At 42.6% G+C, this 24,076-nt stretch overlaps 1 protein-coding gene across 2 annotated transcripts; it reads left to right on the top strand.

Moving 5' to 3' along the window:
- The first annotated feature begins 18 nt into the window (after positions 1-18).
- LOC143322560 (zinc finger protein AEBP2-like) lies at positions 19-22,857 on the top strand. Of its 2 annotated transcripts, none has more exons than XR_013077308.1 (9): positions 19-664; positions 1,655-1,865; positions 3,567-3,674; positions 4,015-4,190; positions 5,603-5,727; positions 11,427-11,494; positions 19,408-19,521; positions 20,765-20,794; positions 21,838-22,849. XR_013077308.1 is itself a non-coding variant. In XM_076733834.1 (9 exons), the coding sequence occupies exons 1-9, from the start codon at positions 123-125 to the stop codon at positions 21,842-21,844; spliced, it is 1,392 nt and encodes a 463-aa protein (XP_076589949.1). In that variant the 5' UTR covers positions 26-122; the 3' UTR covers positions 21,845-22,857. The 2 variants fall into 2 exon arrangements, 1 of the variants encoding a protein (XP_076589949.1); XM_076733834.1 differs by having other exon boundaries at positions 26-664; positions 4,015-4,201; positions 21,838-22,857.
- Positions 22,858-24,076: the final 1,219 nt, after the last annotated feature.

The following is a 24,076-nucleotide window of genomic DNA, read 5'->3' as shown; positions in this document are numbered from 1 at the left end:
TCCGACCAATCAGAGAGCAGACCGCGTGATTTAGCCCAGCCCTTCTTCTGCAGTGAAGCGTTTGACTGTGCCACGGTGAAATTTTAATACCGAACGTGTACCACGGTACGTGAGCCGCTGAAATGGCCGCTGCGGCTACAGAAGAAACGACCGCACTGAGTGCTGAGAGCGATGTACAGCCCGTGGAGACAAACGAGGGCGACGGTGAGGAGAAAGAAAAGGGTCTCAACGAACCGGAAACGGAGGAACCAGGCAGTAGTGTAGAACCGAAAATGGAAGAGGTGGACGCGGAGGCCGGCGAAGAGAAGCCCGCCGCGGCGGCAGACAAGGCCGCGAGCGTGGCGGTGACAGACGACAGCGCTGTAACGGCTAACCAGGAGGCGACAGCCGCTCCTGAAGAACCGGAGCAAAAGCCAGAGTCACAGCCGAGCCCGGGAGATGGTATCAACGACTCTGCGGGCGATAACGCGTTAAAAGAAGCGAAGGAAGAACCGGGGGAGGACAGCCGGTGTTCGGGGATGGACTGCGAAAAGAGCAAAACAGTTTGTGAAGATGGTGAGAAACCCAGCGGAGGGGGCGGGGAGCTGGGCGACAAGAGGCGGCCGAGTGTGGAGATATCATCCTCGGATGGTGAACCGTTGAGCCGTGTGGACTCGGAGGACAGGTTGGTGGGGGAAATGATTGTTCTGGACCGGCGTTTGCTTGTGGACGGGTCACAGTAGTAGTACATCCGTCGCAGTAGAGGATAACAATTAATTAGAGTTTGAGTAGTTAGCAAGTCAAGCTATCTACAAGTTAACCTGCCGAATCTGGCTTACTTTCACATTAGCTAGCTAATTATATTTAAGATCAGGCAGGTACTAAGACATCTAAAAATCGTGCGGCTGGATAAATATAATTACCTAACACTGCCTGTTTAAATGCATCTACATCTGCTCATTCTCCCTGATTGAAAACTCCTGAATTTTTGTGCATTTGTTAATACTTTCGTTGTTTTAAAAGTTTCACTGCTGGATGTAAGATGTCTCTACTTCCCTCAAAGGTCAACTTTCAGAAATTTGTACTGTGGAGGTTTAGATCTCTCATCAAACTAGGCCTTCAACTCAGATATGTAGCAAAGCACATGTTCCGCCTTCGACAGATGAAAGGGAAAAATGCTTTCAGGTGTCAGCCTCTGCACAGACATCATTCTGCACAGTAAAGGCCAAACAGGGACTTTAAACATGGTGGGAAAATTACATTTACTCTATCTACTCTCATTAATAAAACTGGGGCTAAGGCATTGAACTAGAAATGGTAAGAAGTAAGTGTTGCTTGTTGAATGAGTGATGAGTAAACTATTGCCTATGAGCCCTTTGGTGATGTTGACAGCACAGCAAATTGGTAATATAGTGCTGGGAGCATTGAATACAACAATACAATTGATTCGGTGTGAGTGATGGAAGTGGTATGCATGGAAAATCAGTTCCAGACTGAAGGCTTTCACGCATAGTGACTATTTAATATGGCTGCTAGTGTCTGCACCTGTTCTTCACGGCTGTGCTAAGCCTGATCTCAGCTATGAAGATACTTGATGGCCTTAGCACCCTTGTTTTATAACACTGGAACTTAATCTTTCCCCTCTCTCTACCCACCCACCCCCTTCCTCTCTCAGTATCAGCAGTACCCTGATGGAGATGGAGAGCACGGTGTCCAGTGGGCGCTCCACCCCGATTATGATGAACGGACAGAGCAGTGCCAGCTCCTCCACTGCTAAGACAGTAGCTTATCCCTGCTGCTGGGACCTCTGTCCACAGTGCTTCAACTCCAGTCCTGATCTGGCAGAGCATATCAGGGGCATTCATGTGGATGGACAGAGAGGAGGGGTCAGTAGACTGTTAACTTTTGGACAAGCCTCATGTTGGTCTCCTTTATTCTGCCTGACAGGCAGCCAGGCAAGATGTCCTTTTTTGCTGTAGCTTAGCATTGAAAGTCCACATGCCAAAGACAGAGTTGAATGGTTTGCTGCCGCTGGACTGCATGCAATCATGATCTGAGTATAAAGTTTTGGTTCAAAAGCTGTAGGCAGGTTTCATTGGAAGTGCACTCTGCTGAAGAAATAGTCCCTTTAAAAACTGTTCACAGTGCATTCTGTGGATTATCTGAAGTAGCGGGCACTTTTTGGAAAGAGATTTTCCTTTTTTCAACTATAATTTAGCAACATTGGGAGCACTACAAATGAAATTGTACTTACCTTCATTTTATAGGAGTGAGGTAGAAATCTGGAAACCTATAAATCATAAAGCTAAACATTTCTGAATAGCTTGGTAGCACTAGAGCTACAGTGATTCTGTAAAGGTCTGGGTAATATGACCAAAATCTTTACACATGGTATATGACAGTATTAATCATGATGTAGTAATTGTTCTGTAAATTCAATGAAGAAATGGTTTAAAATAACCATACCATGTTGTATTTTCGAAATCCAAACCATGTCCACATGACAGAAGTCACACCCCTTTTAGTAACAAGTCCTTCCCCCTCATCTTGGGTTGGTTGGGATGCCCCCTGCTCTGTATTTACGGTTTCACTCTCCTCCATGTGTTCTTGTCACGCTCTTCTTCTGTGGCGGTTGGAAAGCCAGCTCAGAGGTGCATTACTGCCACCAACCGTTGCTCTGAAGTCTCTTGAGAATGTGGTAATCAGTCCCACTGCCTAAACCTCATTACCTTGCGAGGCAGCTGGATTCAGGAGGTCACATGAGAATCCAGCCCTAATTGGCTGCCCCAAATATACAGAGACAGTGAGGGATAGCTCCTGTGGTGAAAATGGTATTGCAAAATCTCTACCAGTGGATATGTTTCTACTTTTGCACAATATATACCGTCATATCAACCAAGTCTAACACTATCCCACCCGTTTGACTGCATCATTAAATTACTGTGTCCTCGGAATATACCTTATGTACAAATTATGATAAACATGAATATTAACCTGCTTTTGAACCAACCTTTGAATGCAGCAGAGAACAACTTTGGCTCAGTATCTATGTCACTTTTATAGTAAAAAAGTTGGAATGTGCCAGTTACAGTATTTTTATGTTCTGCCTGCATGGTCAAGAAAAGGTTTGACAAAGTGATTCTGCTGTGCTGGTCATGTGTTAACATTTTCTCTGTGTTGAGACAAAGAGGATACCAGAAAACACACACTCTTCCACCTCTAGGCTGCAGTCAAGAATGTCTCCAGACTCCACAGAATGGAGTTTAGGTTTAGACAACTTCACATATATAATTTGAGAGATCTCTCTCTGTCTGTCTGTCTGAAAATCCCTCTCCAAGCTGTCTTTGCAACAAACTTCTCTTTATCACTATTGTTTTGCAATGTCCCACTTTTATTCTTTTCTCTCTTTGTATTGTCTGTGTGTGTCCTTAGATTAGATTCAACTGTACTGTCATTGTGCAGAGTACAGGTACAAAACCAATGAAATGCAGTTAGCATCTAACCAGAGGTGCAATGGAACAGTATTTTTACAGATGTCTTATATCTTACAGTTAACTCCTCTTCCTCTGTCTGTCTCTGTCCCTCAGGTGTTTGTGTGTCTGTGGAAGGGCTGTAAGGTGTATAACACACCATCCACCAGTCAAAGTTGGCTCCAGAGACACATGTTGACCCACAGTGGAGATAAGCCCTTCAAGGTAAAAACAATAACTTTGATACAAAGTGCGCCTGCAGCTGTTTTTCCAAAGTATGTTGACCAGTGAACTTTGCTACGTGATAATATTCTGTTTCTGAGTAATATTTCTAGTCTAGACTGAGCCATCATCATTGTTATTTCACTCATACAGAAGTCTGGCTGTACTGGAAAGTTCCATTTCTCTGTGTATGTTTCAGTGTTTTTGCATGTTTCAGTGAATACATGCTGCCCCGGAATTAAGCAATGTAAATGTATGAGTAGCTTATTAAAAAAAGTTGTCATCTTGTCCTGTTAAGTGGAAAATATTCCAATTTTTCTTCTTTTTTTGTGCTCTGCTGCAGTGTGTTGTTGGTGGCTGCAATGCCAGCTTTGCTTCCCAAGGAGGGTTAGCTCGTCATGTCCCCAGCCACTTCAGCCAGCAAAGCTCCTCCAAAATGTCCAGCCAGGCCAAACTCAAGGAGGAATCCCCCTCCAAGGCTGGACTCAACAAGAGGAAGAAACTCAAGAACAAACGCAGGTGCTCCCTACGTACGTACCTAACAGGCACACAAACTAACCCCTTTTCAAAATGTTTCTCATTGTGATGTCCCTTTTTCTCTCTTGGCAAGGATTACAAGCTGGACACATTTTTGAGATACTGCCATGTTTGTTGTGCTGAAACAGACTTTTTCAGCACCTAACCTCCAATATGTCTTTGTTGGAGAGGCTAAAGCTGGACCACACACACACACAAACAGGCACACACACACGAGCTTGTACCAGTTAGACAGATCCTACTCATGGTAATATTCTGCATGTCAAAAAGCAACTCGATCTTTCTCACATAGGGTCTCTCAGCTGATGCATCTAATGCATAGCTTGATGCTTGTTTGCTTCCTGATGGCAGGTTTTACCTCAGATGTCTTGTGCCTGCATCATGCAAACTGCTTTTTTTCTATTTGTATACCTCCTCTTGTCTTAGATTCAGATAAATGGTGTTTACTGATGAATGAATATGTGTGAAGTGCAGAAGTAAAATCATAATTTTTTGTTGTTTTAACAAGCAGCAGTTTGCTGCTGTTAAACACCCATCTCCCGTTACTGTAAACCTCATGATGGTATCAGTTTCCCACTTCATTACAATAAGAGGATAATATAAGTTCAACAAAAATTTAACAAAAACCCCATAGAAATGTATGAGGGAATTGCACTCTCCCAAACTGACTGTGAACCAGAAGCTGTCTTGAGTTTAGTATTTTCCATTAACCTTGTTCTGTTGATTTGTCTTTTCTGCAAGTTGCAACAGTTGCAAGCACTTTTTTTTATGGAGCCAGTTGTTTAAAATGACACAGGAAGTTCTATGCAAATGCTCTTCTTGTATCTTAAAGAGAAAATAGAAATGAATAGATATAGATTATGGAATGAATGACAAGTTTGCATGTTTTTGATGTAATTACATATTCTGATCAAGAGACAGTGAGATCCAGCACAGAGACCTGGGTCAGTTTTGTAACTTGCACGTTTTCTTTGTTTATTTTATGGGTACTTTTCCACAAAGTGCTTTGCAAAGACTTCAGCCCAAAATCCTGAGTAAATGTATTTTCTAAAGGCTTTAAATGTCACAAGGTCTCAGTATCCTCACCACTGAATATGTGCAGTGAGGCACTTATTCAGAGCAGCTACACCAGAAGAATCTCATTACCACAGATTTCAATGGAGAGTTGTACCTCTTTGCTACACATTTGGATTTTTTTGTTGCTGCAAAGCAACATCTGAAAACCACAAAAGAAAATCATTTTTCAGTCATGAGATACTTCTAACATAGTTATGGTTACTTACAGAAAGACTAGGAGAGCCGTGGATTTTTTTATATAGGGGCCACAGTGGGAACCCTGGTGTTATGTTTGTTTGACTCTGCTCTCATCTGAGCCTGTCCTTGCCCCCCTCCAGCGAGGCCCCACGACTTCTTCGATGCCCAAACCATGGATGCTATTCGCCACAGGGCCATCTGTCTCAACCTCGCCACCCACATCGAAAGTGTGGGCAATGGCCACAGTGTGGTCTTCCACAGCTCGGTGAGTCTGTGTGCAGCTTCACTACTTCACTACTTTTTGCATGTCTTGTAATGTTTGCGTCTGGCTACCTGTTTCCATTTCACTGAACTGAGGGGATTCAGAGAGAAGGGTCGATGGATGAATCCTCTCCATCGAAATTACTTACCTCATAAACTAATTATGATCTCTGCATCTATATTTTGAAAGGTGTATTGATTATAGGAATAATGTATTAACAGTGGCAGTATTGCTGTGTTCCATAAACGCTGACATAACATGTATAAAGGTAGTTGTTTGTACATATTCTGCCTTACAATATGTTTCAATCATAATCTGTCTAACGTGCAGACAAGACAGCCTGCCTCGTATCTTAACATTCACCATCTGGTATTTTAAGTGCCTTTATTTTTGTGTTATTTTCTGTTTAGACAGCAGGGGGCATTAAAGAGTCGCTTGACAATCAGCCTCAGTTTACTGCAGATTTTTTCTTGGTGCACTTCAAGTGAACCTTGTGAATCGCCTCAAGGCTTTGAGTTGTTTTTCCCTGAATCGGGCTTCACAGGCAAGACAATTGGATTGTTTTTGTATATAGTGCTCGGTCCACTCTGGAACCCAGTGTGTGTGATACGTTATTAATGAGCTCTAAAATGCCTTCGCACCTCACTGTTGAGGGCACATGTGAGCGATCACAGGGAAGGAAAAAAAAGAAAAAAGACTGTCTGGGTCTCGTTGACAGCAGTTTCAGAGTGGAGGAATTGAACATTAGGGGAGGTTCAGTGAAATGGTGTTTTGAATGTGAAGGGGTTTGAATGGCAGATTTTTTTTTGAATGACTGCTTTTCTTGTGCAGTTCCACTAGGGAGCACTCTGTCTCCTGTGCATGCCGCTGGATCAAAGAAAGGGTCGTCATCTGCTGCTTGAATACTCCTTCTTTTCACATACTGTACATCTAAAAACACACACAACCCGCCTCTCTTGTTTCACCACAGCCTTTTCCTTATAATCACAGAGAAACTTACTCTCATGTCAGTCATTCTGTTTACAGTGGGATACCTTACTGCAGAAGTTCGGCTCGACTCCAGGAGAGAATTTGTCATTCGGTATTTTTTCCCCCCAGTGAGTTAGCTCATGTATAAATTATACATTTAATGTGCTGTGCTACTGTAGCATGCCACCACTGGCTAACCTAGCAGAAACAATCAGTGCACTCAGGAGAAGAAACTACAGTTTCTCCCCTAAGAGGAAGAAAATGAAACATCTCCTGGGGAATCCTCACGTCATTCAAACCACTTGGATAAATAGTCAGACACACACACACAGGTAGGAGGATAGTTGTAAGTAGGGCAGCAACCATAAATGACAAAGAAAAGCTTCAAATCCTGACATTTCAGAAGCTGGAACCAGCAAATGGTTGACATTTCTGCTTGAAGAACGACTGAAACAATCGATCAGTTTGCAAAATAGTTGGCAATTAATTTTCTTTCTGTTGTTTAATGAGCTAATGGCTGCAGCCCTAATTTAAAGGCATTGGCATTATCGTTGAAATTCTGCTATTAATAAAGATAATTTATGATTTCTCTCTATATGGCAGATGTGTGCAAAACATAAAAATACTGCAAAGAATGAGGTTCCACCGCTCTGCATTACATGACATCAAAGTCCTCATCTGTGTGAAAGAAAAATCAGAACTTACTTTGTCATATTTTAATTACAGCTTGCTTGCAGAACCATTAATTTGACGATTATATTGATACAACTCAAAGTCAGTAAACTATAGTAATATTGAAGCCTGGGTAGTTTCAGCTTTACACACAGACAGAGAATAGAGATCAGAGAATCCAATCAGTGAGTCCCACGGTGGGGCACCGCTGATGTAAGTGTGTGATACACCTGCAGGTTATCCAGGTTTCTCTAAAGCATGCATGGGCGTTTTTATTGTGCAAACAGATAGCCTTTAAGTCTTGTCATGCATCTCTTTCCCATTAAATCAATTTCCACTGGCAGTTATTTCAACATGTCTGAAAATGCAGTGTTAAGTGCAGTTTTAGACAAACTGGCCATTCATGCTTCTGTTCGTGTTAATGTGTAACTGTAGTTTTGACATCAGTGCTATCCTCACTACAGTATTGTTCCTTTCCTGCTCTGCTCTGCTCCTACAAACCTCAAGTGCTCACCAGCAGCCAAGAATTTTAAAAGAAAAGCTCAGGAAAAAATAGTGAAGATAAAGCTTGGGAAGAGGTTAAGAGAGGTAACCACATATTTGGACATAGACTGAGAAGGAGGAAGAGCCAGCCAGGGGAGGGAGAGTAACAAATGGAGAGAAACGGAGCCGTGGAGCGAAAGGACAAGGAAAAGGGGTTAAGTGAAGGTCAGGGTCATGGAGTTGGAAGGAGATCTGGCCAGTTGGGCATACATTCTCCCTCTCTGCAGCCCCTGGAGGATTGTGGTGGAGAGGGACTGCGGCGCTGCGTCAGACCCCAGGCCCCAGCGGAACCTCCCAGGCCTGGGGAGGTGGAACAGAACTGTAGGGGTTCGGTGGAGTTTGGCCAGTGGGCCTGCTGACACGCCAGAGCAACTCAGTCATGTTTATGATGGGATATTTTTGTTATTTCGGCAATCTGCGTCATCCACAGCTTGACCCCCTGACACTAGACAGGCACCCAGTTTTAGCAGGACTGCCCTCCCCCGGCTTTGGTCCTGCACTTTTCACTGCCTTGTTTTGGAGCCACACTAATATCCACTGTTCACTCCCTTTTTCCTCCCTCCTTCCCTCCCTCCCTCTCTTGGGTCTATAGAGGATTAAGATCTGTCCCTTAAAGCACCAATTTCCATCATCAAACCACTCAGCTCACAAATCACTTCATGCTGCTTAAACACAAGCCCACTTCTTCATCTTCAGCCTTTACATACATGGTCATGGCCCCTTCAAGTGTAGCCTGGGCTTGTGATTATTAACCTGGTGCTGTGAGGAGCCAGAGGGTACAGGTTAACAGCTGTGCCTTTTTGATTAAAAGGGCAGTAAAGCAGCTGCTGGTGTACCGAGTCTTAGCCGCAAGGCTTAGGACACTTATTGTAGGGCCCTATGCAGCCAGCATAGGATTCAGGCTAACGCTGCAGCCAGACCCCCTTGTTGTCTCTGAGAAGTTGTCTCTTCTCCCTCGTGTGGGTTTACCGTGGTGCAGCAGTATCCAGCCAAGCCCTGGAAAGCTGGCAGATAAAGGCAGAGGCAGATAAACAAGAGCGAGATTCAATAGCAGTGCCAGTTTATGAGGTGCTCTGAAAAGCTGGGAAGGAGTTTTTACATCTTCCAAACATTGAGCTGGAAACATCAAAGAGGGCTCTCTAATTGCAACTTAAGTTGTTCTCGATAAACAAAGACAAGAAAATGTTTTGCGTTTGGTGATGGATGTTTAATAATCTATCTATCGATGATTCCAGGTTTCTCATCTACATGACGTTTAAGAGATTGGATGACTAGTGAAAGGATTACTTTATTGCATGTAAATGCATTATCGCAGGTTAACATAAGCACTGTATAGTTAAAATTAGCTGCACCTTCACCAGCTGCATTGAAGTGACGCACACTAATGCATCAATAATGATTATCCAATATTATAACACACACTATTTTAGTTTGAATGCTTGTGACAAAGTATTTCTACACTGTGGTATTGCTAGTTTGACTGAAGTAAAATATCTGGTTAGTATCTTCACAGTCAACCTCATACCTGTGCCAGAGAGCTGCAGGACGCCTCTGCGTGTACAGCGTGTACTCCTTGTTTTACTCTATTCTGACATTTCTGCGATTCACCGACAGGGAAATGAACACAGAAATCTCCACTTTCCTTACAAAGTCACACTGTAGTACACATGTTTGATTTTTATTGGTCATAAGAAGAGTTTAGACATCACACCAACAGTATTTCTGTTGAAGTGCAAGATGCTCGAATCATTTCTCTCAGTTTCATCACTCATGCCGCTCCTGCTGCTTTGCTCAGCCCACTTGTTCTCTTTTCCACTCCAAGGAGGTTTATGAACACTGTATTACAGGCGAGAGGCAACAACATGGTTGATTTGCCAAACTGGGCAGCTATTTGTAAAGCTTCTCCCAGACAATTATTAAGGCACACAGCCAGCAACAACAAAACTAATATCTGCTAACCGAGCACAAATATTTCTTCCAAAAACTTAATCAAACTGAAACTGAATGTGCGTGAGTTTGCTCTCAAAACTTCTGCCACACAGCTCTATACCTGGAAGCTTATCAAAACAGAAATACAGATTTACCCTTCCTGAATTCATGCAAGTTTGTGCTAGACTGAAGACAAAAACAAGGATCTGAGCCAAATAATATGCAAAATCAGACCAGTGAAATGAATGAAACAGTCCAAGGTTCCTAAAAACAACCAATTAAAACATGTTTTGGCTCAAAAGTGGGAGGTCAAGAAAAGCAGTAAGACGAGGAGGAGAGTAATTCTAGGTCTCTGTCTGTGTGTCTTCTCTCAGTGGAGCCTCCTCCCTCCTGTCCTCAAACCAGTTTCCATCAATGCCGCAGCCTGTCTCTGGAGTGACAAAAATAATTTCAGATATTCATGTGCGTAAGAAGTTCTTCTCATGTGAGCTCATTCCCTGTCCTAAAAATAGACATTCCCGACAAAAAAGAGCCAATTGACGCAAGAGGTTATATCTGTGGCTATTTTTGACACTCCTGGTTATTTTTCTAGCTTTTCTTTTCCCTACTGACAATATTTGTGTGAATTCCAGACCAGTTTTACTATACACCAACACAGCATGAGAGATGAAATGTTACACATAAAAAGGGCGAACTATGCAGGAAATCTGGTATTGTCTCAACTGTATTTTCACAGGGAGAAAGGCCTTCAAGTTTGAGGCTGCGTTGGCATGTAAAGCCTTGAGTTGTTAAACCAGGTAATGAAACAATAAAAGCCAAAATGAACACAACTTGCAATATCACTGCAGCAAGTCTCCATCAGACAGATCCCGTCTAAAGCCGTGAAGCGTCTGGTGCTGACATAATCCACAGCAAGAGCAGCGACTTGTTTATGGTGATAACTGCTCAGTGTGTACCCCACGTCTATCTTCTTGGCTCTCAAGACTGTCAGCTGCGATAAGCAGTTCTCCGCTAAGTCCACAGATAGGAGGAGATATCTAACTTTTGTCTGGATTTGAATCCCTTGGTTACAGTGTGTTGCAGGGGAAAGTGGGATAGATCCCATTGAAACTAGAAATCTCACTGAGCTCTTGCATACATTATTAAGAGTGCTCACATTGCTTATTAGTGTAATGATCAGCCGCTGTATCACTTGGTGAGATGTTTGAAGCATGTAGCCTCGTTATTCATTAGAGAGATGAGGCCAGGATGGGGGCTTGTCTTTGAAGCCTGTTCTCAGCAGACGGGAGAGATTGCTGCAATAGGAGCCAAGCCCAATGCGTTTATGCTAATCTGATGCTTGTCAAATCACAAACCCTCTTGATATTTTAAATTAACTGTAATATGTAGGTTAAATTATATGCCCATGTCAGTTTTTGGTGGTTGCTTCTCATCGCTTAAGATGGTCAGAGGTTGCTTAGCTATGCATGTGCCAAATGCTAAGAGTACAGCAGAGAGAAACTGACTGAGTGAACGCGAAGAACACTTTTCTCAGACGCTTCACACTTTTATGGCTCACTTTTTGTTTTTCCCTGACTGTGTCTATGCAGGTGCTAGCTAGAAGGAAAGAGGGGTCTGGCAAGGTGAAGGTCCTCCTACACTGGACACCTGAGGACATGTGAGTAAAACTTCCCCATCACTATTCTGTACATCTGCGTAAACCTTAACCTTGGCTGGTATAAGCTGCTACTACAGGCAAGCTTGACTTGCGTTAACTCTCTGCTGCAGCTCCACTCATCCCCCCTTACGTTTCACTAACTCTGCAGGCCAATTGGAGTTGAGCCCGCCTTCTTCTGCTCGTGCCCCCAACCTGTCATACACTGAACTTGGTGTCGTTTTCAGTTCGTTTAGGTTAATAAATTGATAAATAAATGGGATGATAGTTATCATTTATTGTCCATCATGGTCTCAAAAAGTTTGTGCCAACCACAGCACGCCACTCTCACATCAGTCCATCTTATCCTCTGCTCTCCTCCTGGTATTTCCCCGCCGACAGGCTTGCATTCGATAAGACCCACCTTCTTGAAGCCTGGCTAATCAAAATGACAAATGACAAGCTGTAATAGTGATGTATTGTACACATTTTCAAAATTTATGTACTAGTTATAGGATTCAAACTAGATTTTTTATTTAATTAAGTCAGTTTTCAAGATCAAATTCTAACTGTTTTAATTAGTCTATCTTAGAGTGTAATTTATTTTAGTGACCAAAATAATAGAAACCCATGCAGAGTGTGGATTAAAAATTACTGTCAGTGAACCTTCTGCCTAAGTTATTCACTGTCGCTTTATTCCTGTTAGGGAACTGGTTAAGGTACATTTGAAATACTGTTCGTTATATGCAGTATTTTTAAGTAAAGGGTTGTATGCATGACAGATATATGTCCGTAAACACTTTAAGATTTGTAGATAACCTTTTAAAATGTGTCTGATCTACAAACAGGCAACTCGACATCACGTTAACAAATCAGCTGCACATGCTTACCATGTAAAGCATGAGCCTGTCACACAAACATTTCCTTTTTTGAGCAGCAGGGTTTCATGCATGTACACGTGAACATCAACAACGTACTGTATATGTTTCTCTCTCTGATAGGTTTATGATTCTCCTTTCCATCCAGTTGTGTACTGAACATGGTGGCCTTCCTACGCGTTATGGCCTGCTATAAATCCTCCCAACCTTCTCCTCTTGGCTGATCCAGTATTTGTTGTGGAGAGCTCTCAGTGTGAGGAGTTCAGGTCCCCTCATAGTCTGTATCACTCCAGCACCTCTGCTCGTAGCCCACGGGCTCTCCTCAAAGGGAGCTGCGGGCATCAGCCATGATTATCAACCAGGCTCCTCACCCAGTGTTATGATACCCGTGTCCATGCCTGCAGCAGACTGGACTTGGCCATTAGAAAGTCTCTCTCTGTTCCTCTCTGGGTCTGACCCTGGTTCTATACCATCTGCTTGGCTTGATCTTAATCAGAAAATTGTTGAAATGGTCCTCTGAAGTGTCTTTTAAACAGTCGACTGACATCCAAAATTACTCGGAGGCTGATTTTTCTTCTTTGTTGTGGCTCTCCAATAAAATTTTCATCAATTCCCAGTTTAATTCCATCTCAGTATTTTGGTGTTACCCCTACATGAACTTGCACTAAAAAATCATGCTCAGCCCACTGGGGCAAGAGCCACTCTGCCCAGTCCTCACTAGCTGCATACTTATTCCTAGCTTAGCCTCACCAGGCTCAGCCCACTTGAGGTGAACCTTGGCACCACTTAAGCCTCAGCTCATTTAAGCAATTGGGCAGAAGGGCACGCATGTCCGGCACTGTGCTTATGAACCGGGTCTGTCTCGTAGAGAGAAAGAGCTTCACAGAACGCTGTGATATTCAGCAAGACACTTGCTTAGGGGAAGCTCCCACCACACTTCCAACACTCCCACACTCCCATTAAAGGGTTTGACTGCGCAGCTTCTGAGGATGATCAGAGAGAGGAAGAATGAAAGAGAGGAGGAGGAAGGAGGGTGAAGGAGGAGGGAGATGAGAAGAAGTAGGCAGAAAGGGGAGAAAGGCGAATAAAGGGAGAGGAGGAAGATGACGGGGTAAACAGGAAACAAGAACAAGGTCAAGAGAGACAAAGACGAGGTTGAAAAACATAAAAAGGGTTTGGCAGAAAGAAGAGCAAAGATGACACTGGGCAAAGAAACCTGCGTGATGCATCATGAAGTAGATTGCTGCTGACAGCTTCCGATGAACATACTGTAGCTAAATCCTTGTTCTCTCAGCCCTCTGCTGCTTCATTTTCCCACCCTTCCTCTTCTTCTTTCCTTTTCCCCTCTCTGATCCACCTCTGCTATCTCCTCCTCGCCCAGCGTGTGGGAGTTTAATCTTGTGCATAGAGAAATAACGAGGTAGAGGGGGAGGGAGAGAAAGATGAAGTTTGGTGATCAGGAAACTCTCCTCAGATTAATTCCAAACAGAGAGACACAGATGGAGATTGATACTGAGACTCAAAGACAGATAGAGGCAGAATGGATGAGGCAACGGATGGGGCAGACAGAATGGAGGAAGGTGAGAAATGAGAGTGGGAACAAAATGGTTGTGGGAGAGAAAAATGTAGGGAGGCAGAATGAAACCGGAGAGGGTGAATGATCGGGAGAGAATTAAACCGAAAGACAGACAACAAGAGTGAGATGCAGGAGTAATCAGTGATGCTACTGACTCATATATTTGCCCTGCAGCAGCCAAGTGCTCTGGTCATTAATGCGCATAACCGATGCACAGCAGGGAGGTTCAGGACATGCACAATGATGTCTTAAACTGTGAGGGTAGCTGTGTTATCGCCCAACAGATTAAAGGTGAGATTTAAGTATGTACAGCATGTATGAATGTATTCTTTTCTGTAATGCGTACAGTTGACTGTTTGGTAAGCCCCGCCCCTGCATTTTCTGTTGCTACGCGTGTCAAGTGTAATGATTTTTGAAGCAATGGATCCTTAATTTCAGGCACAGGCAGAGAAAAGAAACACCTCATGTCTAGCCAACAACCAGGGATTTTGTTGGCTGAAAGGAGTTGTCACTGGCAGAATTTATCGGCTGTAGCTAGCTAATTAAGCTAACATAAACTCCATGAGTTTGTTGGAAACTTTGCCTCATCTTAACATTTCCAAGAAAAAAGGGAACTTGCCCTATAAGCACTTCACAGCTAAAACCTGATATCACGCTAAAAGACATGGGTCTAAAGCTACATGTCCCAGTCAAGATGTGTAAGTCATGGAAATAAAGCGACAGCAGTGTTCTTGTATTGCTGTGAAGACTCAGTTAGTCCTAGTATTATAAGCATGATAAGGGAGAAATGTTAAGATTTGTTCAAACATAACCCAGTTTGGCTGCTTAACGTCTTTTCAAACTTGTATTATTATAAGAGAAAAGGCTTTTACAATGTTCTCAGGTAACTTTGATGGGCTTGCTGGACTGTAGGTTTCCTCAAATTCACTTAAGAGCTGATTAAAAGCTGCTAATATTAGCATAAAATCCCAGGGACCCTAGCTAGTTAGCCCAGCAATGATTACAATTGTACTTTTGTATTTTGTATTTTGGAAAGGTCAGAAAACCAAACCACCACACAAGCTTGTAAAATGCTAGGTATCGGTCTTAGTGCAGCATCTGGGATGTGGTGAACGGTAAATTGTTTTAAGACTGGGCTGTTTGGTAATTAGTGTCAATTCAGCCAAGTTAATATTTGGTCTTTGGCTCAGTGTAATATCCTTGTGTCTGACAAGCAATCGGTTGTTCATTTAGACCACCATTAAGTGTCGTGACCCTCAACACCGAGGTCAACATCAAGTGCTGTATTGTGTGTGTGTGTGTGTGTGAATGTGTGTGTTTCTCAGTCGGTGAGTCAATGATTAGCCGTGTGAATGTGGGAAGTCATGTTTATTAATGCAGGAGCAAACCATTCACGTCCTGACTGACACTCATTAACTCCATTTGGATTAATGAGTAACTGATTAACATGAACCATTCTGAGCATGAACCACCAGCGGCTCACTAAGGAGGACGAGGGGGGTGGGTGGGCTGAGAGAGACAGAGAGAACCATAATTGCTGTCTAATCTCTGATGGATGGGTGAATGGATTCCCCTGCATGCTGTCGAATGCTTTAGAATCACAAACCGTACAATACAGTCAGTTACAGTGAACGCCTTGAGACACCGGATGCATCCTGGCACATCGTTTTGGACAAACAGCATGTTGCTTATCATGCACAACATGTGTTTACAGTGTCTGTTAAATATTTGTTAGGCTAGTTCTTGTGTCTTTTGTTTGTATTTAGGTCGTCCCCAGGTTGCGTAAGCAATGTCTCGAGCTAGTAGGGCTCTCATGAATAGAAGTTTTTTCACACATTTCCAGAAAGAAAGAAAGAAAATCCTGGGAACTTCGTCACATCAAATTGGTAAAAATAATTCAGTGTGCAGAATTAGGGCAGAGATCAAGGATCTCTTACGATCCGTAAGTGACATCCATTTGAATTGTGAGCATACTTTCCCTTCTTTGTGCCCGTCTTTCATCATGGAGGAACAGCAGTGCATGAATGGCATTTTCTATGAGCAACCAGTGAATATGTTTCAGTCGTCTGTCATTTTGTTCTGCAATAAAAACGGTTATATATCTAATCTATAAGGTAGAGAATAGAAGAAACGGCTGCAAGCAAACGCTTCACTACAGTTTATATATGTTACTAAACAAAAGAGAAACTGCTGCTTCGATCTAACTGTAATAAAACAATCTTCGACCTTAAATCTCTACGTTAAACACTCACAAACAGGCAATTAAGCATTGATTGATTCACCTGATACAACCCAGGGCTTGACCACCAGTGTGAGGCTGATGTATGTCGGACTTGTCCTTTATTCATGTCCCAAAGTCTTTTTTATTCTTCTTTAATTTTTATTTTATGGAGGCTGTTCACCTTTTGTAGTGTTTTTGCCGTTTTCTTGCCTGCAGACATGAAATTCTGTGAGGTGAAACTGTGGTTGAAAGAACTCAAAACAGCTGCAGGCAGGAGTAGATGTCAGGCCGGGAAAAAGCACCGTGTCTAATAGCAGTTTTTCTTTTTTGAAATGTGAATGCATGCACATAACTGCCTGAGTAATTATATATGCAAGAAAATCCAATGATAATTCTAAATCCATTGATAAGTCTGATGTACTGCACAATTATCTGTGAATAAGGAAATTTTGATGTAAGGCCCATTTTGCTCAACTATGAATATGGCTCCATGAATTAATTAGAATGGAAATCCACTTTATAAATCCTTCTAAGTGCTAAAAAAATATTTTGAATCCATCGGCAACACGCTTCGAAGTGTAGTCACAACAGTGAGCAATTGCCTGCGCTGTGATTGTGCTGAAGTTGTGCATCCCACTCTTTCTGCCAGTTTGTCTTTAGGCTACGGTGTCCTTTGCAGTCCCTGAACCAGCTCTCAGCCTGCTCTCCTCTGCTTTGCAGAATGATGCAGTTTATAAGGACGTTGAATCCTGCAGTCATTTGCGCTGAGTTCCATATAAAGCCATTTAATGTGTTGGTGATTTAATATACACTTTGCTGCTTTGTGATGAACTTATTGCTCCTGTCACCACTGGAAGCTTCAAGGCCTGGAACCAGCCATCAATCTAGTTTGGAAGACTGGGCTTCTCTCTGGCAGGCACCCCCAGTAGTTCTCCCTACAGAGGCCTCACTCATAATATACATTTCTGGCTCGTAAAGAAGCGGGCCAAGTAACAGTCTCCTCTGGAAAATCAAATAAATCCATTTGTCTTTGTTTGGCTTGGTGTGACTGAACGGAGTCGTTGGGTGGAGGTGTCTTTGAAAGTCTCTTCGTACGTATGTGTGGGTGAGTGATATGAGCACTTGTACGTGTGATGTGTGTGACATGCTGACCCCCCAGTGCAAGCCCTCCCGTGTGCCTGACATCCATCAGAATATAATTACTCATCAGTACCACAGCACGCTCGCTCTGACATGTTTACGGTGACTCTGGAGTGGAACACGTGCACACACGCAAACACGCATGGATGTTTACCACATATTTAACACTCTGCAGGTCCTCCTCTGTCATTTGAGGTTTGCTTTGCGCAAGGACACTAACTCAAGACTAACCCAAACTTTAAAGCAGCTTTGAAGGGGACTGTTTCTTGTCTTGTCCCTGCCTGTTCTCAACTTCCTCTTTCTTCTCTCCCCACCATTAAAGGGGATAGACACAGGTTTGCCATGCAGTACAGAATCAGAAAGAGCCCTATGAAATCCATAATGGATTCTGTGTTTTACAATTTACGTTTAGTGATCCTGTGTTTTGTAAATTGCTTCCACATTTTACAGTTGATTCCATTTTTATTAGATCCTGCAAGTTCTTCCTTGTTTTCTGCATTGTGGAACTCATAGGGCCCTGCTTAGTATCAGGATTACATATTAGAAATACTTTCAAAATACTATTCCTCTATCCCATTAGTGCTCATCCATGTGTCATAAATCAATACTAAAAATCCCTGCTTATAGGCCATCAGCTGTACAATAATCACATGTCATTATCATCGTATTCCTGACACATATGCATGATGATTTCCCCATGGGCATGGGCAACTTTCTTAATTTTAGTTTTTATTTGTATGACTTTCTATTTGTCGTGTTCCTCCCCCAGTTTCTTGAGCTAAAGGGTGAGTTGGGCTTTTGACTTGTCATGAATGGAGAGTTGTAATTACCTCTGGCCACTTTTCTTTTGTTCTTCTGTAACACATGCTTGTAAGTGTGCACATGCTAACCCCACCATTACATCTGGTCTGTGTCAGTGTGTGCATGTGTTCATTCAAAGGGCACAGACAGTCAGAAATGCCCGTCTGTGATGCTGATGAGCATCTATTCAAGCTTAGAATGAATAGTGGTTGCAAATTGTGGAACAATTTAAGGACTTTGTTTAATGCAGCATCACAGGTGGGATATTGGTAGATTATAAATTCACTGCTGTGGCTTTCTTAACTTTTTAGTATGTACTAAATCATATGTGTCTAGCCCCGCCCTCCAGGCACTTAAACATGCCATAAAAGGATTTGCAACCACTGTTTAAGCTAGTTGTTGTACATTAATATGAGCCATTTAACTTTTTTTTCCTCCTTCTCCACTTTCCCTTTCCCCTCTGTCTTTTCCTGCTCTTCATTCGTTAGTTTTCTATCACATTTTTGTTCTTTTGTTCCATCTTTACCTGCACCCAGTTGCGCTGAATGTGCTGCATGTGAACCGCTACCTGCACACCATCCCTCTGAATGGGCTGACGAGGCATGTGAATGAGTGATTTGGCAGGGTGGCTGCCTGCTTGCCTAACTGCTGCCTGCAGTGAGTGTGTGTGTGTGTGTGTGTATGTGCGTGCATGTATGTCTGCATCTCTGGGGGCTCCTGTGATGACGCACATAGTGACGGGGGAATGCTGGGGGTGGAGACGGGGGTGGGTGGAGGAGGGAGGGGAGGCGCAGTCGACTAGCTAAGCTCTTTGTTTCCTCTGCACCTCGACTTGCCACGCCAGGGCTTGCTAACCCTTCTTTCACAGGGGGATTAGACTGGTGTGGATACAGTAAGGTGCAGCTGAGTACTACAGTATATCATGTGCACATGTGTGTGCACACCTGTCACTCATAAGACATCTCCTCACTACCCTTGAGCTTAAAGAGGTGGAAAAATCAGGCTAATCATGAAGGTATAGTGTAGAAATTGCTTGATAATTAATAACAGGAGGACGTATGCTTTGTCCTCTGTGTGTGTGTGTGTGTGTGTTACAGTCCCACTGCTTTGGTCAAGGCCATGTTACTTATGGAAATGTACTCAGTGTTCAGAGGAAGGTGTTAACATGTGCGCTGTACTCAATGAAGCTCTTTGTCCATATCTCTCACCCCGCTTCATTCAACCTTACTCCCACTCCATCCCCCGTTTTCTCTCCCTCTTCTTGTTGGAGTTGAAACCCTGACCACATGTCCTCTCTCTACATGTGTGTGCTGTCTTGCAGACTGCCTGATGTATGGGTGAATGAAACTGAGAGGTCTCAGCTGAAGACTAAAGTGGTGCACTTGTCCCAGTTACCACAGGACACCGCCATGCTACTAGACCCAAACATCTATAGGTGAGTGTGGTATGGCACAAGCACCCACTGCTGCAGATCCATTTTGCCTCAGCCAAACACATGTTGCCCATGTGTAAAGATTATCTAATCCTCTGTAGGATTCATTGTGTGAAGCATTTAAATGCCACAAGAAAGTGTTTGTGTGTGTGTGTGTGTGTGTGTGTGTGTGTGTGTGTGTGTGTGTGTGTGTGTGTGTGTGTGTGTGGCACACATGCTTAACACTTTGCTCCACCAGGTGGCACCAACTCCTGACTTCAACAAATAGGTTCAAAAAAGTGCAGAGAAAACACACATAGACAAAATGTGTGTGTGTGTGTGTGTGTGTGTGTGTGTGTGTGTGTGTGTGTGTGTGTGTGTGTGTGCACAATGAGGCCAACACTGAACACTGTACAACCTTATCAAGGATGTCCTTGACCCCCAGTAGTGAGATATGATTTAATTTGTCAGAAAACACAATGATAATGAAGAGGTCTGTTATTTTATGTCTTAGAGAAGTTTCCTTCTCTGGAGATACATTCAGGCTGCATTTCATGTGTATAAGCTTCTCAGCTGATTGATATGGAAAGAAAGGATTTATCTGAGGAAGTGATGCCGTCAAAATCACTTTGCTCATTTGAAAATAGACATTCGAATCGACGTTTTAAACCAGGAAAAATATCTGGCTGCTGCGCAAAAGTAACTCCACACCTGGCTTCAAGTGCACCACATTCCTCTAAACATTAGCCGTGATATCATTTGAATCCCGTGCAGCTTTGCCAGATTTAACACGCTCGTCACTGACATGAAAAAACAAGGTTAGCTTTATGGTATACCATAAAAGACTGAAAATGCATCCTGAAAGAGGAACAATACACCTAAAACAACAGTGGTCATCTTACCGGAGATATATGGCTCGCAAGTGTGCTGATCAGCGCACTGGCTGGCTGATTTTAATTAGACCTGAAGGCTCCGTAACTGCAGGGGCTGCTGCTGGACTCTGGTTTCATAGTTGAATATAACCGTCAGCACTCAGCCAGTTTATGTCAAGGTTGTCCTAGTGCATGAAATCCCCAAACAAATGAGGTGGTTGGTGCCTGTGGCAGTAAATATAGCAGGGTGTCTGAACCCCTGTGCATGTGAATGGGATGGACAGAAAGAGACTAGTGGCAGTGTGGGATTATATTACTTCAGCAATGTTTCCATGTTGAGGCTCTTGCGTTTTGTGCTTGCACAGTGGCTTCACAAACCTTCTCTGTCTTTTCAGAGCACTTCCTCAGAAGAGGCTGAAATGCAGGTAAGCTGAAACTGTTCAAAACGTGTGTATGTACTAGATACAGATCAAACATATTGATATACACTCAGATATATTTAGGCATCGATTCTACACACAGTACCATGGTGTGTTTTTGGCTAAAACACAGTGCTGTAGTAGCTCACAGCCAACAATTAGAAAAATGGTAATCAATTACAAAAAGAGCCCAAGTTATTTGACATTTGCCAATGAATGAATAGAAGCTCACATACTTATTGTGTAGACAAATCATACTCTACTGTATTGCAACCACATATACATGATACAAGTATGTAAGTCTAATACCAGCAACTTGTGCATTTTTCTATGCACACAAATGACTGAATTTTGCCTTTTGCTTATTTTTCTTTTGAATTGTTTCTCAGCCTTGAATCACATTGTTAGATGTATTTCTAATAAGCGTAGCCATAGTTTGTCGCACAACTGTGTAGTCACAGATGTACAGAAAGGGTCGGCTGACGCATGAAAGTACGTGTTATCAGCATCCGTGCACAGCTTTTGAAGTTCACAGTGAAGTTGGTCTGCATCTGCAGACAACACAGAGCTGCTGCCGCATATGTTCACACACTTTTAAAATTTCCATATTCTTTTTGCTGTAATGGAGATCAAACGATGCCGATGCCTCGATGGTATGGTAATGTTTCGTGCATCTGCAGTATTACCTGTGGCTCTGACTCTCCTGTGGTGAAGCATCATCATACATGATTACTTATTGCCCACAGTTTCACAGTTCCCGTGTACCGTCAAGTAATTGGTAAACGAGCCATTTTGGAGCCACGACCCTTGGCATTCCCGAGTCCCATTCGAACATGAGGTCATATTTGGACGCTGCTCATTATTCCATTAATTGACCTCAGTAGTTCAGAGTAGGAAAAGCTCTAAAATACAAAGTGTAATATGTCTGCAAAGGAAGTCTGAACATCCAGGATGAAGCCCGTTTCTCATGCTCTAATCTCTCCTCTGACACACTGAGAACAACTCATTCTCTCCGTCTCTCTGTCTTTCTCTCTTGTCTTTGTGCTCAGCCTGTAAGGAGTCATCTGTGGACTCGATACTTAAGGGGAAATACTTGTTCATAGGAGGTTTATCTTTATGGGATGGGACGCTCTTCATCTGTCTCTGCTGAACGGGGGGAGTGAAGTGGCGATAAAAGGAAGTGAAACTTGGCTATGCTGCAGGTCTCCTGTTTTCTCTCTTCAATTTTGTATATCTGAAATGACTGTTGTAGCCAAGTGTGGTGTAAAACGGGACTAACAATTTATGGAAAGTTTGTGTTCATCAAAAACTTAAATGAATGTTTTTTGTTGTTTTTTTTTTTTTTTTTTAACAAGCACCAAACTGAAAACATGCTTAATACCCAACGGTGTAAAAGAACAAAACGAAACAAAAACAAAAAAAAACCTCTCTTGTGTAACTTTGTCAGAAAAACAGCATATTTTATAACTGTTTTTGTGTAAAATATTTATGCAGATTTTTAACTTATTTTTCTACCATGAAATGCTGGTGTAATGTGGATTTTTGTGAAGGTTTTGAATAGAACCGTATTTACTGTGATAATGTTAACTGTCACTTGTAGGAATATTGGGAAAATTGAGTTGTAATTACGTTGTACATGAAAGAAGTCTTAACAGATTCTCCTATTTATACTCACTGAATGCAGTACTTACGTACCCGTGTGTATGACAATGAAGTGTGAGGTTGTACCTGTCATGTCAAACCTGTATTCAATGTAATGCAAACTGTCACAGGAGCAATAACTTGATAGTTAAGGACACGACCGTGTAGCTCTTAATCTCAACCAGTCTGCAGACAGAACAACACCGAAATGACTGACATATCAGCACACACTTCAAAACTGTAAATCACACCAACTTAACCCCCTCCGGGAAGTAATATGAACTGTGTTTATCATAGTTGGTATGATAAATTTACATTATTACTTTTTTTATTGTTTTAAAAAAAGGTGTGTTTTCTACTGTATGTTGTCGCTGTGGGAAGTGGAATACTGTGTTTATAATAAAATGGAGGAAACGACAGATGTTGACAAACACTAGCTGTTTGTACAGATGAGGATGCGAGGTGTTGGAACGGCAGAAAGCAGCAATGCATCCATTGTGGTATGAATATGAGTTCCTTATGTGTGCGTTGGAGGGATTGGCTGAGTTCTCTGGCGTCCATTAGCGGAACAGCTTTGGGAGCATGCTGTGGAGGAGCTAATGACTGGGCCAGCAGGGCAGAACCCCCGCCGGCCTCAGCTGTTAGTGAACATGCCTGCAGAGAAAACTGAGTTCAGGGAGAGGTCCTCTACAATATGGCTGTCCTGCTCTTCAATCCACGCTCACACATACGAAATTCATGGGGATTTAGGACTCCGGCATGTGATATAATGAGGCCCTCAGGTGCTGCTTCGTTCTGTTGCGGGGGAAAGCCTCAGAGTTTTTTTTTTTTTTGGCAGCCTGTAGTTTTTTATGCTTTGTTTTATGTGTTTCTCGTATCTGTGGCAGCTCATAGAACTGTTTCGTGGTAAAGTGATAAGAGATGAGTCCAAGATCTGCATGCAACACAGTTTGGGGTCATTACAATAACCCAACAATCAGTCCCATTTACATGACAGTAAAATGTGAACCTTTTCATGTCAACAAATGGCCTATTTCATGAGCTCTGGGATCAAGAGAAGCTCTAAAAAATGTTCTCGTCAATTTCAGCTATTTTCATTTTCCTGTTTTTTAAACTTCTGGTTTGACAAAGTTGAGCCAGGCTTCATATTTTGTACGTGTCTTTTAGATGCTGTCATCACTTATTGTCAGAACTTTAATACTCCAGACTGTATGAGAAATGATGCGTCAGTGAAATTGCTTAACCAATACTTGAGCCATAATAATAATGATTAAAAAAAGATGTTGTCCAGTGTCTGTGCAAGTCCAACAGGCTGTGCAGCAGAAGCGTTAGGCCAGTGTAACTTAAATTAAACCCTTAGTACGTATAAAATTTTTCACCTCATTATTCCAAGTTGCTTGGGTCATTGCACGTCCATAAAAATCATTCAGCCTATAGTCAAAAGCATATTTCCATCCTCTGTAGAGGATTTCTGCAGAGGATTTTTATACTTCACTGCATTGGTTTGAAGATGCAAACACATTAAAACAGACTGCAAATTCAATCAATAATTGTTCATAAAATATTGAAAGTTAAAGGTTATACTAAGTCCTGTTTATCCCATTTTTACCAGCACAAAGTTCCATTGAACTCCTGCTTACTTTGGCT

Source organism: Chaetodon auriga, chromosome 6 (assembly GCF_051107435.1).
Source record: "Chaetodon auriga isolate fChaAug3 chromosome 6, fChaAug3.hap1, whole genome shotgun sequence".
Classification (NCBI taxonomy): Eukaryota; Metazoa; Chordata; class Actinopteri; order Chaetodontiformes; family Chaetodontidae; genus Chaetodon; species Chaetodon auriga.
Note: the sequence above shows the minus strand (reverse complement) of the source record. Positions and strands in the feature narration are given on the sequence as shown.

Excerpts from the sequence above, each read along its gene's own strand:
- LOC143322560 (XM_076733834.1), top strand. The coding sequence starts at position 123 with ATGGCCGCTGCGGCTACAGAAGAAACGACCGCACTGAGTGCTGAGAGC. Across the intron at positions 5,728-11,426 it reads GTGTGGTCTTCCACAGCTCG|GTGCTAGCTAGAAGGAAAGA; the intron begins GTGAGTCTGTGT and ends GTGTCTATGCAG. Across the intron at positions 11,495-19,407 it reads CACTGGACACCTGAGGACAT|ACTGCCTGATGTATGGGTGA; the intron begins GTGAGTAAAACT and ends GCTGTCTTGCAG.